This window comes from Chrysoperla carnea, chromosome 1 (assembly GCF_905475395.1).
Source record: "Chrysoperla carnea chromosome 1, inChrCarn1.1, whole genome shotgun sequence".
In the NCBI taxonomy this organism is placed as follows: Eukaryota; Metazoa; Arthropoda; class Insecta; order Neuroptera; family Chrysopidae; genus Chrysoperla; species Chrysoperla carnea.
In genome coordinates, this window is record NC_058337.1 from 103,294,072 (window position 1) to 103,308,670 (window position 14,599).

Sequence of the window (14,599 nt, forward strand, 5' to 3'; positions counted from 1 at the left end):
TTAATTTTCCAAGAATGATACAAATTCAGTTAATTTATAAAGTTGATCTTCACTAGATGTGGTTAATGTTTGATTATTATTATTGTTAATTAATGATTGTTGTTGTTGTATTGTTGGTAATATAATAATATTAGAATCAGTTGTATCTAATGTCCAATGATATTTACTTAAAATATTATTTTTAATATCATCTTGTGTTAAACCAGTCATTGTTGATACAGCATTTATTGATAATGATGAATATGATTGTTGAATTAAATTTATAGCACGTTCACGTACATTATCTAAATGTAATAAATAAAAATAATAAATAAAATTAATTTAATAATATATTAATTTATGGCCTGATATGTGATAAATATCGGGGGTTTTGATCTCGGTACCTCTTGCATAGAGAGTGAGTATTTAAGCCATGGATATAGGAATATTTTAGAAGGGATGGAGTATAACCGAGTGGGACGAGCCTCACTCAGGGGGAAGAGGCAGGGTATCATTGTGCCTACTTTCTATTGGCTGTTAACTAGGCACATGCTGAAAGTATGCTCAAAGCCTCCTTTAAGTGTTTTTGATTCGTTTGTAAGCATGGAAACATGTTTGACATATGGTTGACGTGTGTGGAGAACATAAATAAATAATCTTGTATTCAAAAGAAAAGTAAAATTTGTAAAGAAAAATAAATACGTGAAGTATATATGCTTGATTTAAAACAATTTTTTCAACGATATAAGTAACCTAAACGCAACAATATTCTATTCAATTTAGTGAATATTCAATCTTCAATCCTAGTGTTACAACTATTATAAGTTAACTAATGAAATTCAAAAGAAGGCTTAAGAATGTCTCGAAAATACGTCGATTAATTTTCAATACTAAATTTCAACGTATTATAGAATTTTTAAAATATGAAATTAATGTAAAAATTTATTTAGGGAAATTATTACTTATTTATGTATTGAATTATGTACCCGTGAACCTAATCTTAATTTAAAGAAGTAAAGTTTTATTTTTATTCTTTTACGAATTATTTACGATATATTCTTTAGGTAATTAGTCGGTCATATGAATATTAAAGGTATATTCCTTCATCCACGGGTAATTAGTTAAAAATATTATATTTGTAATTAATTTCTAAATTGTATTTAAAAAAATATACATTTTTTTCTTTAGGATAAAAGATTTTACTTTAAATAGACGACTCATTTAAATTTTCCCGCAATTGAGAGTGCGAAATATTAAAATTTAAAGCACACGAAATATTATCGTTCTATTTGAATTTCCCGCAAATGAGAGCCGCAGCTAATCAAAAGTAGGCACATTGCTTCCCCCCTGAGTGATACACCCCCATCGTCTAAAGTAGGACTTTATACTACATCCCTACTATAATTACTAGATCCGTGATTTAAGATCTAAGTTACAAATCTATGTTGAAATAAGATAATTAACATTGAAGAGTTTTAGGCAGTTGTAAAAAGGCATTAAAAACTTTAAAATTTAAAGTCGATGACACTTTTTTTTTGTGATAATATTTTAGTTCTTACCTAATAAACTTTTCATAATATCTTTAATATATTCAGGCCATGTAGTTGTTGATAATGTAGAATAAGTTGATTGATAATCACGTTTCCACATATGCTGTCCAACACTCCATATTTGTAACAGTTCTGAATGAGTATTCTTTACATTTTGTGGGATACGTTTCCATAAATATTTAGCATTACACCTGAATATCATTAATGATTATATAAATTAAATATATTATTCATTTAAATACTTGTCTCCATTATCGAGGTCGGCAACGAATACTTTATTATTGTTATGTTAAAGGTTTATGAATATACCGTCGTATTACCGGCATCGATAATGGAGATAAAGCTTTAATACTTACAAATCATTTTGATACAAGTAAACTGCTAATAATTGTGCATAGACTTGTACAGACGGTACATTATTTTGTACCTGTATTAATTTAACAAAAATTATTATTTATTAATTGTAATAATACTTATGAATTAATATATTATCATACCCATGCTTCTAATTCTTGTTTTTCTAAGTCATCACCGAGTTTATCAAAATTTACAACCATGTTTATAATATTTTATAAATAATTAATGTTGAATCAAATGAATTAATAATTATTATTTTTATAAATACAAATACAACAACAATAATTTTATACTTATTTCATTTTGTACATATTTATTTGACATTCATAAACAATACAATTACTCTGATGACATTTATGAGAATTCAAAATGGATTCCGGTACGAATTTTAACGAATATACACGATGTATGAATAAACCATGCCAAACAAATATAACTTTAAAGCTGGGCTGAAATGAGTGAGTAATTCTGATTCAGAAATCAAGAGTTGTTTTTATTCATTAGAATCATGGATCATTTTTCTTTTGGACTAAATGATTATAAACAATGTGATAAACTATGTACTTGCGGTTATGCCATGTTGAAAAAACCTAAAGTATAGGAATTGAGGCACCCTGGAATTGAATAATCATTTTCATTTCAATTACGATTCATTATTGCTTCGGACAGACAGTAATAAGTTGGACAAAGATACAAAATATTTGTTATTCATTTTATTACATTATTTTTTGACATACTGTCCGACACAAAACTTTTTAAAATGAAAAGGTCTATTAATAATTTCGACAGACGTGAGTTTTCGTTAAAAAAATACATTTTCTGCACTAAAGTAGATCAAGTTAACTTTTTTAACGTAAATCTAATTTTTGAATTGTTTCATCAACGAATAAGGGTCAAAATAAATTGAATCTGAGAGAGAATCTCTTTTCTACGCTCAGTAGATGCGCCTAGCTGAATTGAGTGCTGACTATGCTTGTTTATGAATTGAGTAATGTTGTACAAATCGACTGTCTATAAAGATTTCTTAAATGATTATTAAGCAAAACATATGTTAAATAAAAGTTTCTTGAATTATCATTTTAATCAAAATATTTTTTATATAAAGCGGGCTGAAATTTTAACGTATTCTACAGATGTTTGATCCCGACCTACTAATGAACAGATGTTTAATGCCTGACCTATTAACAATGACAGATCCTCAATTACGACCTTTGAAGCGTAGAACACTCGTTTTAATCGATGAAGTGGTTGGCACTACCCCTTTGGAATACGTTTCTGTATCTTTTTCACATTCTTCTGGTCGAACGTCACCACAAATGGATTCAACAATGACAAATGATTTTGACAATGCCTATTCTTCGGAACATCACGTTAAGCACGAACATTTATAAGTTTAATTGTAGTCATTTAGGCAGAATATTTCACTATCACGAAAGTGAAATGAACAATTCAGGCGAAAGGATAGAAGGAATTGAACAATTTTTTGGAATTCAAATAAATAAAAGTAATATTTTATTTTACTGTAAATGATATTTAATTTGAATCTGAATTAATTATAATACAACAGAATATAACATAATAATATAGTGATTATTATATATATATTTTTTAATTATTTATTTATATATATATTTTTATTTATTTTTTTTATTTATTAAATAATACTACAACACAAACATAATAATAAAATAAAATATTTTTATTTAACTGTTAATATGTGGTATATGTACCACTTGGTTGCTGTTGTGGATTAACACTTGTTGATGATGCTGATCCTGGTAATGGACCTGGAACTGGACCTTGTGTTGGATTTACTTGTATTTGTTGCTGAGGTTGTTGTCCCATGTATTGTTGTTGGGGTGGTGGCGGTGATATTACACTATAAATAAAATTAGAAAGACTACTATTTTAGCTCATCGATTTATTAACCAAATATAATAATATTCTTGCTATCGACACTGCTTACACATTTTCGTGTAGTTTATATTTTACCTATAGCGAATCGTTTGCGTTAATTGAAGTTATATGACAATTGTGTTCAATCCTTCCATTTCTTTGAATGTAATATATTTTTAACTTTAAATTGTCTTTGACTGATATACTTATTTATATTACTACAGTAAAAGATGTAATAAAAATCAGCTAATTAAGGAAAATAGACCTTTTTCACATTTTTTGCCTTTTTTTTAAATGAAAGTAAATGTCTTGATAAATGGGCTAATTTTTTTCCGCGATTTTTTTGAAGCCATATGACCGAAAAAACAGACAATGAAAATCATTAAAATTCAAATTGGCACAAACGATCCGGAAACACACGAAGTTACACGAAGGTTGGTTTAACGTCATTGAAGTTGATAATAATGATATATTAATACAACTTTTGACACTGTTTTATTGTCATTGCTTGTCGGATTGACATCACAGATCACGTGTGCGGTGAAGCAAAAAAAAAAAATCGTTTTAAATTATTTCAAATATTGAGACTTTTTTACAATTTTTTTCATAGTGTTTTTATTCTTAAAAATGCGTAATTTTCGAGTTACAGGCTCTACTCGACCTATATTTTCATAAAAAATTATCAAAAAGCATTTCTGTTTTTCATTAAATTAAAGCATACAAACCACTTTTTGCTAAAATCTGGTGGAATGTGTTTCTTAGGTGTTAAATATCATTTGTAAACCATAAGTTAGTTGTTGAAGTTGTTCATAAATGTTTCTATTTGTCAATAAACAATAAATTGTTAATTAAATGAAATAATCGAAAACTTTTATACATGTATAACATATACGTAAACAAGTTGCCCATTTTTTAAGTCATCTTAATACGGTTAGTTAACAATTTATTGTTCATTTCAGAGTTTCTATAAAAAAAATAGACTTGCTATCTAACACATCAGAAATATTTTCCTAAAACTATACACTAAATTTAAAAAAAATACACATACACTTACGTATTTGGATTATAATTCGGCATAACACCACCGACCATTGTCATTTGTTGTGATGATGGAGGTGGAGGAGGTGGTCCTTGCATGTATCCAGCAGGAGGTGGTGGTGGTGCATATTGTTGTTGTTGAGGCGTACCCGGGGGTGGTGGACCATATGAGGATACCATAATATGACCATGTCCACTACCATTATACATCTGTAAATATGTAAAACAAAGTGAAGTTAACAACTAAATGTGTTAATTATTTAAACCTGCAATAGGTTTAGGGCCACGCGTAGTATTGGATAGTAATTTTAGATAGGCTGTTGTTACGGTTGTGCCTACCAAGCTTTTCTTTTACGAAAATTTGCAACCGTTCTAAAATTACTGGCAAATACTTTGCCTGATTCAATCTTTGTAAAATTCGATAAAAATATATTACTACATACCATTTGTGGTGGAGGTTGTTGAGGCAACGTACCAACATTATAATTATTAAATGCAGGCGGCGGGGCAGGTAAACCAGTCGCATATGGTGCACCAGGTAACACTTGTAACGGTGGCTCTCTCATTAATTGATGATATAAATTTAATGCATCAACTAAATCACTAGATAATTGTGTTAATTGTGCATGTTTACGATCAACACGTTCTAATTCTGAATCAATTAACGGTGCCATATTATTCACTTCTGATTCTAATATTAACAACTCTTTTGGATCATTATGTACGGTATCGTTTGGATCAGCCTCATGTAATAAATGTAATAATCGATCGATTTTTAATTCATCGATTTCTACAATTGTTTTAGATGCAGTTATTGATGTATCATTTAATTTATTCGTTATAACGGTTATATCACGATCTTGTTTTATTTTTAATTGTTCTGGTTCAACTGATAAATCAGCTGTTACAAAATTCGCTGGAAATAAACCTTCACCACGTTGATTGTAACCTTTCCACCAATTAGGATCGGTATCATCAATAACATGTACTATTTCACCAGCTTTAAATGTTAATTCATTATCTTCAGCTGCCTCAAAATCGTATAAGGCACGTACTTTACGTGCTTGTGTTGTTACACTACTAGCGGCACCTGACGTAATAATATTTGATATATTTGTTGATGGGTATAAACTATTTGAAGTTGTCGTTGCAGTTTTGGCACTAGCTGGAGGTCCTTCTTTTAATGATAATTCAATAGCTTTGGCTATATCAGCTTCTTCTTGTTGTATTGTTGCTATATCTTTATTTCCACTAGCTGCCGTTGTTGTCGCTGATGTTAATAATGTTGGTAAGCGTTTTAATGACTAAACAGTAAATAATTAATTTAAATTAATATTAATTAGTAAAATTTGCATGTTTGTAAAAGTATTACAAAACATTTCAAAAGTATATATTTAACCCATCAAATTGGAAAACAATGTGAGTGAGTTTGTGAGTTTGAATTCGTTCCAGGAAGAACAGGCATTCAAAATCTCTTCTAATTTAAGACTAGAACGCAACGATCAATAACAGTATTCGTTAGATTTAATCTTGCCTCATTACGGTTTACTCTCAAAACTGAAAACGTCTCCTGTAAACAACCGTTTTTAGTTGTTCGAGTTCATAAAACAAAGAGTTTCGGTGAATCGAAAGAAAAGCTGACGATAAATAGGGTTTACTCAAGAGATGACAAAATATATGATTGGACGAATATTGTTACATAATTTACGGGAAATTTATTATAAAGCAATATTTTTTTAATTAAAAAATATTATAGAGATAACAATAATGTGCCAATTTTATCTCATTGTTTGATAAATGAATCATAGATATTTTGATAATGACTCATGATTTATGACTCACACACGCCTGAACCGGTTGAAATAATATTATTGTCCAATTTTTCAATTATTTTGTAGATTGTGAATTTAATTTTATTTAAACATAATTTGTTTAACGAAAAATATTAGATTTATAAGAAAAATTTGTTCGATTTGATGATGATATAAATAATTATTTGTAAAATTTCTTACCGAAGTCTCATTTTGTGATAAAAATACATGCCCTTCTTGACGTAATTTATAATATAATGCAGGTATTAAATTTAATTGTGGATCATTTTTAAATTCATTCTCTGACCATTTCTTTAATAATGCTTTTAATCGTAATTGTACAGTTTGATGTGCACGTCCTAATAATTTACGAAATTCATTTTCAAATTCACGTGATGCTACTTCTAAATGGAAATTTTTACCACAATTATTAACACATGCATCTAATAACTAAAAAAAAAATTATATTTATTAATTAAATATATAAATATTTATTTAAGAATGAGAAGTAGGGATACATTTCTGATACTGTTTTATCGCTCATTGATTCGTTTACCTTGTATATATTAGTGGAGCTAAATTATCACTTATGGTATTGAGGAACAGGAAATTAAAATAATCGATTTTCAGTTAATGTTTTTTGTCTTGATAAAAAAGTACGCAAAATAAAGCATTAGCGACGAAGTAATATGTTCTGTGGCAAAGCAAACATCTCTTTCGAAAATCGGACAGACTTTTTCGCTGGGACAAATTGTTAGTGCTCAGTTTCTAACTTGCCTAAAGTAATTAAGAGTCAGAAGTCACGAAACACCAGTTTATTTGACTATTAGACAAATCTATTCTAAAATATTGCCTGAAATCGATCCTAAAAATCGGTCTTTGTAAGAATTTGAACGGTACTATGGATCTAATCATCAAATGAACCAGATTTTTGCATTTTTTGGGTCAAATAGAGGCTCCACATTCGAGAGCCAAGCCATTTTTTGTTTCGAAATTTTGACTCATAAAATAATTAATATAATAATTTCAATCATACTTCCTGAAATCGTATATGAAAATCTATACTTTGGAGAAATTTTAAACGGGATATCTAGAATATACTCACCGTTACTGCTTGTATTGCCACATGTGGATCATTATGATTTAATCGTTTTATAATGGAACGTAAACAATCTTTAGCATTGACTGGATTATTACCAACTTTATCACATATATCCATAATCAGACCCCAATCATCTGTTGTATTCTTTTCATTCGTTGCTCTTTCTACACAATAATTACATAATTAAATTATAATCAAGTCAGTCGCTATTACTTTGAAATCAAATCTTTTCAGTTTCATTTCGATCCTCAATTCTCTTTTAACTGAACAAAGCGGGACCTTAGTGTGAGTAATAAAAATAAATAAAAACTCCACAAATCCAAATAAATTTGACCCAAGTAAAACAACCTGGGACATATAAGACTTTGTAGGAATATATTAGTCGATCTGTTTTACATGTATAGATTTTGAAACTATTGATTAATTGATTCAAAAAGGAACATATTTGAATCAGAAAACTACTCCTTTGTTATATCGTCAATAAAACAGCTTAATATCATCAGTGAATTATTACGAAGAAATTTAAAACATTTAAATAATATTGTTTGAGAAATGAATACAGATTTCATTGGGTTTTGTGAACATATTGTCATTCAATAGAGCTTAAAATGATTGTTGAATAATAGGGTATTATCTTTAGTCAAAAATAAATAATGAAATTTGAAAAAAATTAAAATTTATGTAAAAATATACTTAAATATTCTGATTTCGAGTCATAAAAGCACTTTTTTCTTTTATAATATTAAAATTAAAAATCGTAATTTTTAAACTGTAAATCACGTGACCTAAAACGCGAGTAAGCCCCGCTGTGATGTCATAGCGGTATGAGTCATAGACCATCAGTTAGTTCAGTGTCGACAGCCGGGTATAATATATCCATAGATAATAAGTATTTATATTTATTATAATCAGATGTCTATGAATATATCTGTCAAACTTATTTGTGTTATTTCGTATAATGATACCCATATTACCCATCAAATTGGATGCCCGCGTTTTTGATAGTTTATAAAAAGTTTAAAATTTAATTTAATTTTTTGGCGTATTTTTCCGAAATAAATTTTTGGTAGTTTTTTATTAGCAAAATCAACATTTTGAAGTGCTTTTTCAAAAATAGTGGAATACCCTATTATAAGGTTGATACAAAAAACACATCTCGATATCTATAATCTTTTGTGAGGTTTACACACAAACACAAGTGGAAAGAAAGAAAATTTCTGTATATCTTTATTTATCTCCTTGTGTTTTAATAAATTCCAAGGATCATATTTGCATATTTATAATTATAAGTGGTTTTTAAAAAGTCTTTCTTTATGTCAAAAACTGAACAAAACATCAGTTTTGACTTTTCAGTTTTTGTTTATTCGCTTTAATTTTATTAAGAAAACTTATGGCCCCAATAAAATGGTAATATTGCATTGTATCTTACCAACATCTGCATCAAATGGTGACGAAGATCCAAATAAACCCATTTTAAAATGTTAAATATTATATTGAATAATATGTAAATGTATGTGTTGATGTTTCAAGTTCTGTTTATAATTTATTTTAATAATCATGTAAATGTTACTACAATTAATTTTAAATTACCAAATCAGTTTATTTAATCATTCTTCATATAATTATGATTAATAATATTATTAATTTATTTGTATATCAGTGCCACTATCAAAGTTTTTATTAAATATATTCTACTTATTCCTATGACTATCAGTAATGTATGAACTAAATGACATTTGATCAAAAAATCACTCCACTCCCTCTAGTCATGACTATTTGTAATCTGTTACCTTGTTACCAACTGTATCAAAATATTACATATCATGTTGTATTTATTAATACCAATACAATAAAAATAAATATTTAAATATGTTCCCGAAATGTTTATTCAAACCATTCAAACACTAACGAGCGACATTGTACACGTTAAATTTTTTGTTTGCTTTATTATAAAAATAGTCTCATTATTTTATATTCTCGTGATCGTAAAGTAATGACGTCGAAAATATAAGCGAAAAATATATACCTAAATTCGGGACGCACATTTATCCAATTTTTGTAGCTCACATTTTTTAGATTCAAATAATTTGTAATTACCTTCTAAAAGAACTAAACTATAATTAAAAAATTATCGTTTAAACTGCAATTAATTAAAAACCTTTCTCCGCAGCGAGGGTGGGAGTAATGGAGAGTATAGAGTAAGTTGCCCAGAAAACTAAACCATTTGAATTAGTCATCCGTTACCCCTTGTATGAAAGCTAGAGGTAAAAATTTTAATTTTTCAATTCTAATTCTATTTCATTCTCCAGCAAAATTAGTATTCAATTTAATTTTTTACTTTTTACTTAATATAAGCAGTATCTATACTTTAAATTTTCTTTTGAAAAGTTTCTATTAGCATCTTTTTTAAAATAATGTATTTTGCCATTTCTATAGTAATATTAAATGAATGAAATAATTTGTTTTTAAAAATAAATTTAATCAGTTATTAGTATTTTATAATCATTTTATTTACGTGAATTCGTATTGAAATGAAAATGTTTGATTAGGGACGGGCCTCAAAATTAATTCATAAGTCATATCATGGATTTCAATTAAACTACATTATTTGACGGTGATTGATTACAAATTATACACTTTATCGATTTATTAAATTAATAATTGCATTCGGTTATGACAAGTATGTGTATTTTTTGAAGTAAGTTGTTCTTGATTTATTTTAATCTAAAGTTAAAAGTATACATACAGTAAATAAAATCATTTGAGTTCAAAGAAACGATCACTCTTTCGATTAAAAATGGTTGTTAAATTATTAAATTAAAGATAATGAAAAAACTACGAAAAAAGCAGATAACCTAATTTTTGGTATTTAGTGCTCTTTTTCGATTTAAAAAAAGATTCATTTAGAAAATTTAACTTTTTAAATTAAAATCCAGATTGGTCGTGGAATAACTTTGTTTTGCTAATTATGTTTTTAAATCTGATAATAATCGTTAAGACTGTATTTTGAAAGGCAAAGTTTTATACAATTATGTAATACAAGTTGCCTATAAAACTAACAACAAAGAGTACCTAGTTCCAATCATGTTTGTTCTTTAATAAGGAATAATTTTATAATTTTAAGCGTTCTTCTATCCCTTACCGACTTCTTCCTGTTTAAAGCGAATGTGAATGTAAAATCACTTACATTGAATAAATTTGTAGAGTTTTCAGCTTCCAGTTCCGATCAAAAGTGGCGTTTGTAGACTTAATCTCATTACGAGTCATAGATGGAGGAACATTTAAAATTAGAAAATTGTTCCTTATAAAATAACCAATAACTTTTTTTGCCGGAAAGATTTTTTGGAAAACGAACTTTTGGCAGAAATTAGTTACAAAAAAGTATTTGAAAATTAGTTATTTTATAGGTAATATTTTTCTAATATAATTTATTCCATTGGTTTTTAAAAGTTATGAGATAAAGTTTGTCAGAACCAGAAGCGGAAAATATGTCTCATTGATCTGGCATACTTACTTAGTAACTAATGAGCATTGGCTTTTTGATTATAGATTTCAAATTATAATTTACACAAATTATTATTGTATCTACTAATCATAAATACAACAATGGCTTGTTGGAAATGGGTTGGTCTCCTATTATTGGCCCAATATGTTTTAAAGCGATGTGCAAAAGTTTAAATATGTACCCATCATCAATATTTAAAGTGATTTTTTTTTTTTTAAATAAAACTTATTTTATGAAATCTTAAAATGTAATTTATTCTTTAATATTGAAGTTATGTATAAAATAAGATGATTGATTAGAATTTTGGATAAAAAATATCGAAAAATTAACATATTTTTTTCAATTATTATTTAACACTCGTCGCAAAGTATATTTAAGTTTCAATTTCTATCAAAAACTTTTAATTATCAAAAGCAGGTGTTTCGTCATTCTAAACTTTGCTTGAAGTTTCCGTAAAATACATTTTGACTGATTGCTTCACAAAATTCCTTTTTACAAACCCTGAGCCAGCGACTAATTTTTGGAACCAATTCGGTTAAGTTTTCAGATAATGCACTGAAGATTCGTGAATGCCAGTGCGGTACCGCTGTAACTACTTCTTTTACGAAGTATATTATTATAACATATCTATTATCAAAGATAATAAATGAGAACTCTAGGATTTTGGAGCATTCTAGGATTAATCAGGCAAAATACTAATGCCATTGTTTTGATTGTAGGTCCAAATCCACATATCACTGTTATACCTAATTTTATACGAGTACAATAGGTAATAAATACAACAATGGCTTGTTGGAAATGGATTGGTCTTCTTTTATTAGCGCAATATGTTTTAAAACGTGCGAGATTTTAAAATTATGTAACATAATATCTAAAGATATTTCATTTTTTAAATAAATTAATATGAAATAATTGAACTGTTTACATTATTCTTTATCATTGAGATTTAGTTCAAAATATGAATCAGTAAAATATATAATAACTACGTAGCCTGGACAAAATGTGCCCAATTCTTGAGAAAAATTAGAAAAACTACTAATAATAATAAGTTCTCAGGAAAACATCATCATATCCGTGGTCTAACGCTAATATGCTAGGCGCAAAAGCTAGTGGCCTGTTGGTTAATTCCCGAAAATTTCTAGTTATTTATCTTCATTATATATTATTTCTGAAAAATATTTCAAATTTTTAAAGCAGTAACAAAATAAATTAGAAGATCTTAAAAATAATTTATTTAAAAAACAAAATTAAAACAAATTCGTAACAAAAAAAAAATTAATATTCGGTTACAGGGCGCTTATTAACCCATGCCTTGATCTTAGGTATTCCCATAACATTATCACGTACTTTTTTCAAATTTGGATATTTATCAACAACTGGTATTTTCATGACTGATTCGAGAAATTCTATAAATGGTAAAGCATAAATATCGGCCCATGATAACTAAAGAGAAACGAAAATAAAATTGTTATTTTAGGAAAACTTGAATATATATTATAAAAAACTTACTTTTCCATTTGCTAAATAACCGCTTGCAGCCATTGCATTGAATTTTTCAAGGTAAAATGGTATTGTTGTTTTAACAGCTTCCTCATAATTCTTTTTCACTACTTCTGGATCAGGTCCTCTTAGTGCAGGATATAATTCTACAAATAATGCCAAAAATGCAATTCGCTTGTAATTGTTTTAATTTAACTTTAATCTGACGAAATTCGTAGGTACTCAATGAATATAGCCTATAATGAGTTTAGTAGTTTACAAAAAAGGCCTAAATCGCGTAAATACTCAAAATTATGTTTCAGCAAAGGTTGCTCATGAGAATTCACAAAAAAGGAAGAATGTAGGGGCTATATCTCTTTTTCTAGATCTCAAAATCTTCAAGTTTATATTTTAAGGATTTATTCCCATATCGAATATCGATCATGCCCAATATGGGCGATTTAGAGTTGTATTTACATAATAATTACCAGTTTTAACAGGCATACACAAGTGTGGCTTCCGAATGCATGCCACATTAGGCGTTCCTATTTAGGTGGGAATATGGATCTACGCTAAGTTTTCCATTCGGACCTTATGTGGCTGCATCAAAGCGGGAATTCGGTATGCTTCATTCAAATCTAATAAACGCCTAACCGAAATTTCTTGTCGGATGCGTCACATATACAAGCAAATATTTACTAGCTATGCTTTAAGTTTTATGCAGCCAAATACTTATTTTCTTGAGTTAAGTGTTGAGGTCGTTGATTAAAGAAATATTTACTTGTTATAAGAACTCCAATAGGGTATTAGGCTACTTTGAATGTAGTTTCAAACACGTTTTGAAGATTGGCGAAAGATCACGTCCACTTACTTGAGAAATATTTAATTAAAGAAATATTTACTTGTTATAAGAACACCAATAGGCTAGTTGCTAAATTAAATGCATAAATGTAGTTTCAAACACGTTTTGAAGAATAGCGAAAGATTCTATCTACTTACTCGTCTCAATTCAACTAACGAATCCACAACAGTATCGATTTGTAAAGCTTCCCAATCATTATCTCCAACCAATTTAAATTGTTTGGCTAAATATCGTGAAATTGCAATATGCTGATGTGTTTGTTTTCCGTCAATTTCTAATACTGGCACTTGACTCATTGGCATATTTGATTTTAGTTTTTTCCATGATTCTTCATCTATTCGAACATCTTCAAAATCTTGTCCACCATAGGATAACAATAGACGAATTGGTTCAGCTAAGCCTCGTATATTAAAATATGTCAATTTATATGTAGGCATTGTTTGTGACCGAATTTTAACGAAATTAATAAAACAAACTCACTTTAACTTAGTTGAACTAACTAGTAATTTTTGTTTCATTTTTTCACTATTTATACCTAGTTATTTCAAGTAGATTATAATCGGTCAAACATTAGTGAGGTGGTTTTATTAATGGTGCCGTTTCAAGTAGTATTTGAATTGATTATTATTTGAAGTTTTTAAAGTTTACTTATAATGTAAGTATAAATTTGAGCTACAGGAATTATTGTTAAACAAGCAGTTCAAGTCTATGCACATCCGCTTATGGTCCACAAATATTTGTTTATTGATACAGAAAAATTATTTTTTATTACGATTGGTGGGAATACGAGATCGTAATCATCTTTAATTCACTAGAAATCGTAAATAGAAAAATGTGGACGAACGAACGCACACCCATGCGTGAATATTTTGCCGTGATTATCAAACGTAACGATATGTTGAAAATTTCGATTCGGATTTTCAGACCCATTACAAGAACTTCTATAGGAAGTTGATAATAAATTGGAGGAATTTTAAATAAACATAATATAGAAAGAGACTTGGCTGTAGTAATTATTCC

General features: G+C 28.2%; 3 protein-coding genes across 4 annotated transcripts; all 3 read right to left on the reverse strand.

Moving 5' to 3' along the window:
* Positions 1-2,238, reverse strand: LOC123293022 (COP9 signalosome complex subunit 8). Its single transcript, XM_044873741.1, has 4 exons — positions 2,027-2,238; positions 1,886-1,956; positions 1,539-1,720; positions 1-284 (listed from the first exon to the last, which is right to left on the reverse strand). Exons 1-4 carry the CDS (start codon positions 2,084-2,086, stop codon positions 1-3), a joined length of 597 nt encoding a protein of 198 aa, XP_044729676.1. The 5' UTR covers positions 2,087-2,238.
* A 1,307-nt stretch (positions 2,239-3,545) lies between these two features.
* On the reverse strand, positions 3,546-9,327 carry LOC123301041 (signal transducing adapter molecule 2). Of its 2 annotated transcripts, none has more exons than XM_044883772.1 (6): positions 9,163-9,326; positions 7,737-7,897; positions 6,833-7,081; positions 5,264-6,124; positions 4,837-5,030; positions 3,546-3,765 (listed from the first exon to the last, which is right to left on the reverse strand). In XM_044883772.1, exons 1-6 carry the CDS (start codon positions 9,203-9,205, stop codon positions 3,597-3,599), a joined length of 1,677 nt encoding a protein of 558 aa, XP_044739707.1. In that variant the 5' UTR covers positions 9,206-9,326; the 3' UTR covers positions 3,546-3,596. The 2 variants fall into 2 exon arrangements, with proteins under 2 accessions (XP_044739707.1, XP_044739715.1); XM_044883780.1 differs by having other exon boundaries at positions 3,622-3,765; positions 4,831-5,030; positions 9,163-9,327.
* A 3,145-nt stretch (positions 9,328-12,472) lies between these two features.
* LOC123293033 (glutathione S-transferase-like) lies at positions 12,473-14,069 on the reverse strand. Its single transcript, XM_044873752.1, has 3 exons — positions 13,717-14,069; positions 12,748-12,912; positions 12,473-12,681 (listed from the first exon to the last, which is right to left on the reverse strand). Exons 1-3 carry the CDS (start codon positions 14,014-14,016, stop codon positions 12,514-12,516), a joined length of 633 nt encoding a protein of 210 aa, XP_044729687.1. The 5' UTR covers positions 14,017-14,069; the 3' UTR covers positions 12,473-12,513.
* Between the last annotated feature and the right edge of the window lie 530 nt (positions 14,070-14,599).

What these genes read in the sequence shown, in the direction of transcription:
- LOC123293022 (XM_044873741.1), bottom strand. Translation starts at nt 2,086, where the DNA reads ATGGTTGTAAATTTTGATAAACTCGGTGATGACTTAGAAAAACAAGAA. An exon ending in AACAAGAATTAGAAGCATGG is followed by an intron (nt 1,957 to 2,026) that starts GTATGATAATAT and finishes AAATTAATACAG; the next exon opens with GTACAAAATAATGTACCGTC. An exon ending in TATTATGAAAAGTTTATTAG is followed by an intron (nt 285 to 1,538) that starts GTAAGAACTAAA and finishes TATTACATTTAG; the next exon opens with ATAATGTACGTGAACGTGCT.
- LOC123301041 (XM_044883772.1), bottom strand. Translation starts at nt 9,205, where the DNA reads ATGGGTTTATTTGGATCTTCGTCACCATTTGATGCAGATGTTG. An exon ending in TGGCAATACAAGCAGTAACG is followed by an intron (nt 7,082 to 7,736) that starts GTGAGTATATTC and finishes TTTTTTTTTTAG; the next exon opens with TTATTAGATGCATGTGTTAA. An exon ending in TATCACAAAATGAGACTTCG is followed by an intron (nt 6,125 to 6,832) that starts GTAAGAAATTTT and finishes TTTACTGTTTAG; the next exon opens with TCATTAAAACGCTTACCAAC.
- LOC123293033 (XM_044873752.1), bottom strand. Translation starts at nt 14,016, where the DNA reads ATGCCTACATATAAATTGACATATTTTAATATACGAGGCTTAGCTGAA. An exon ending in CGTTAGTTGAATTGAGACGA is followed by an intron (nt 12,913 to 13,716) that starts GTAAGTAGATAG and finishes AACAATTACAAG; the next exon opens with CGAATTGCATTTTTGGCATT. An exon ending in GTTATTTAGCAAATGGAAAA is followed by an intron (nt 12,682 to 12,747) that starts GTAAGTTTTTTA and finishes GTTTCTCTTTAG; the next exon opens with TTATCATGGGCCGATATTTA.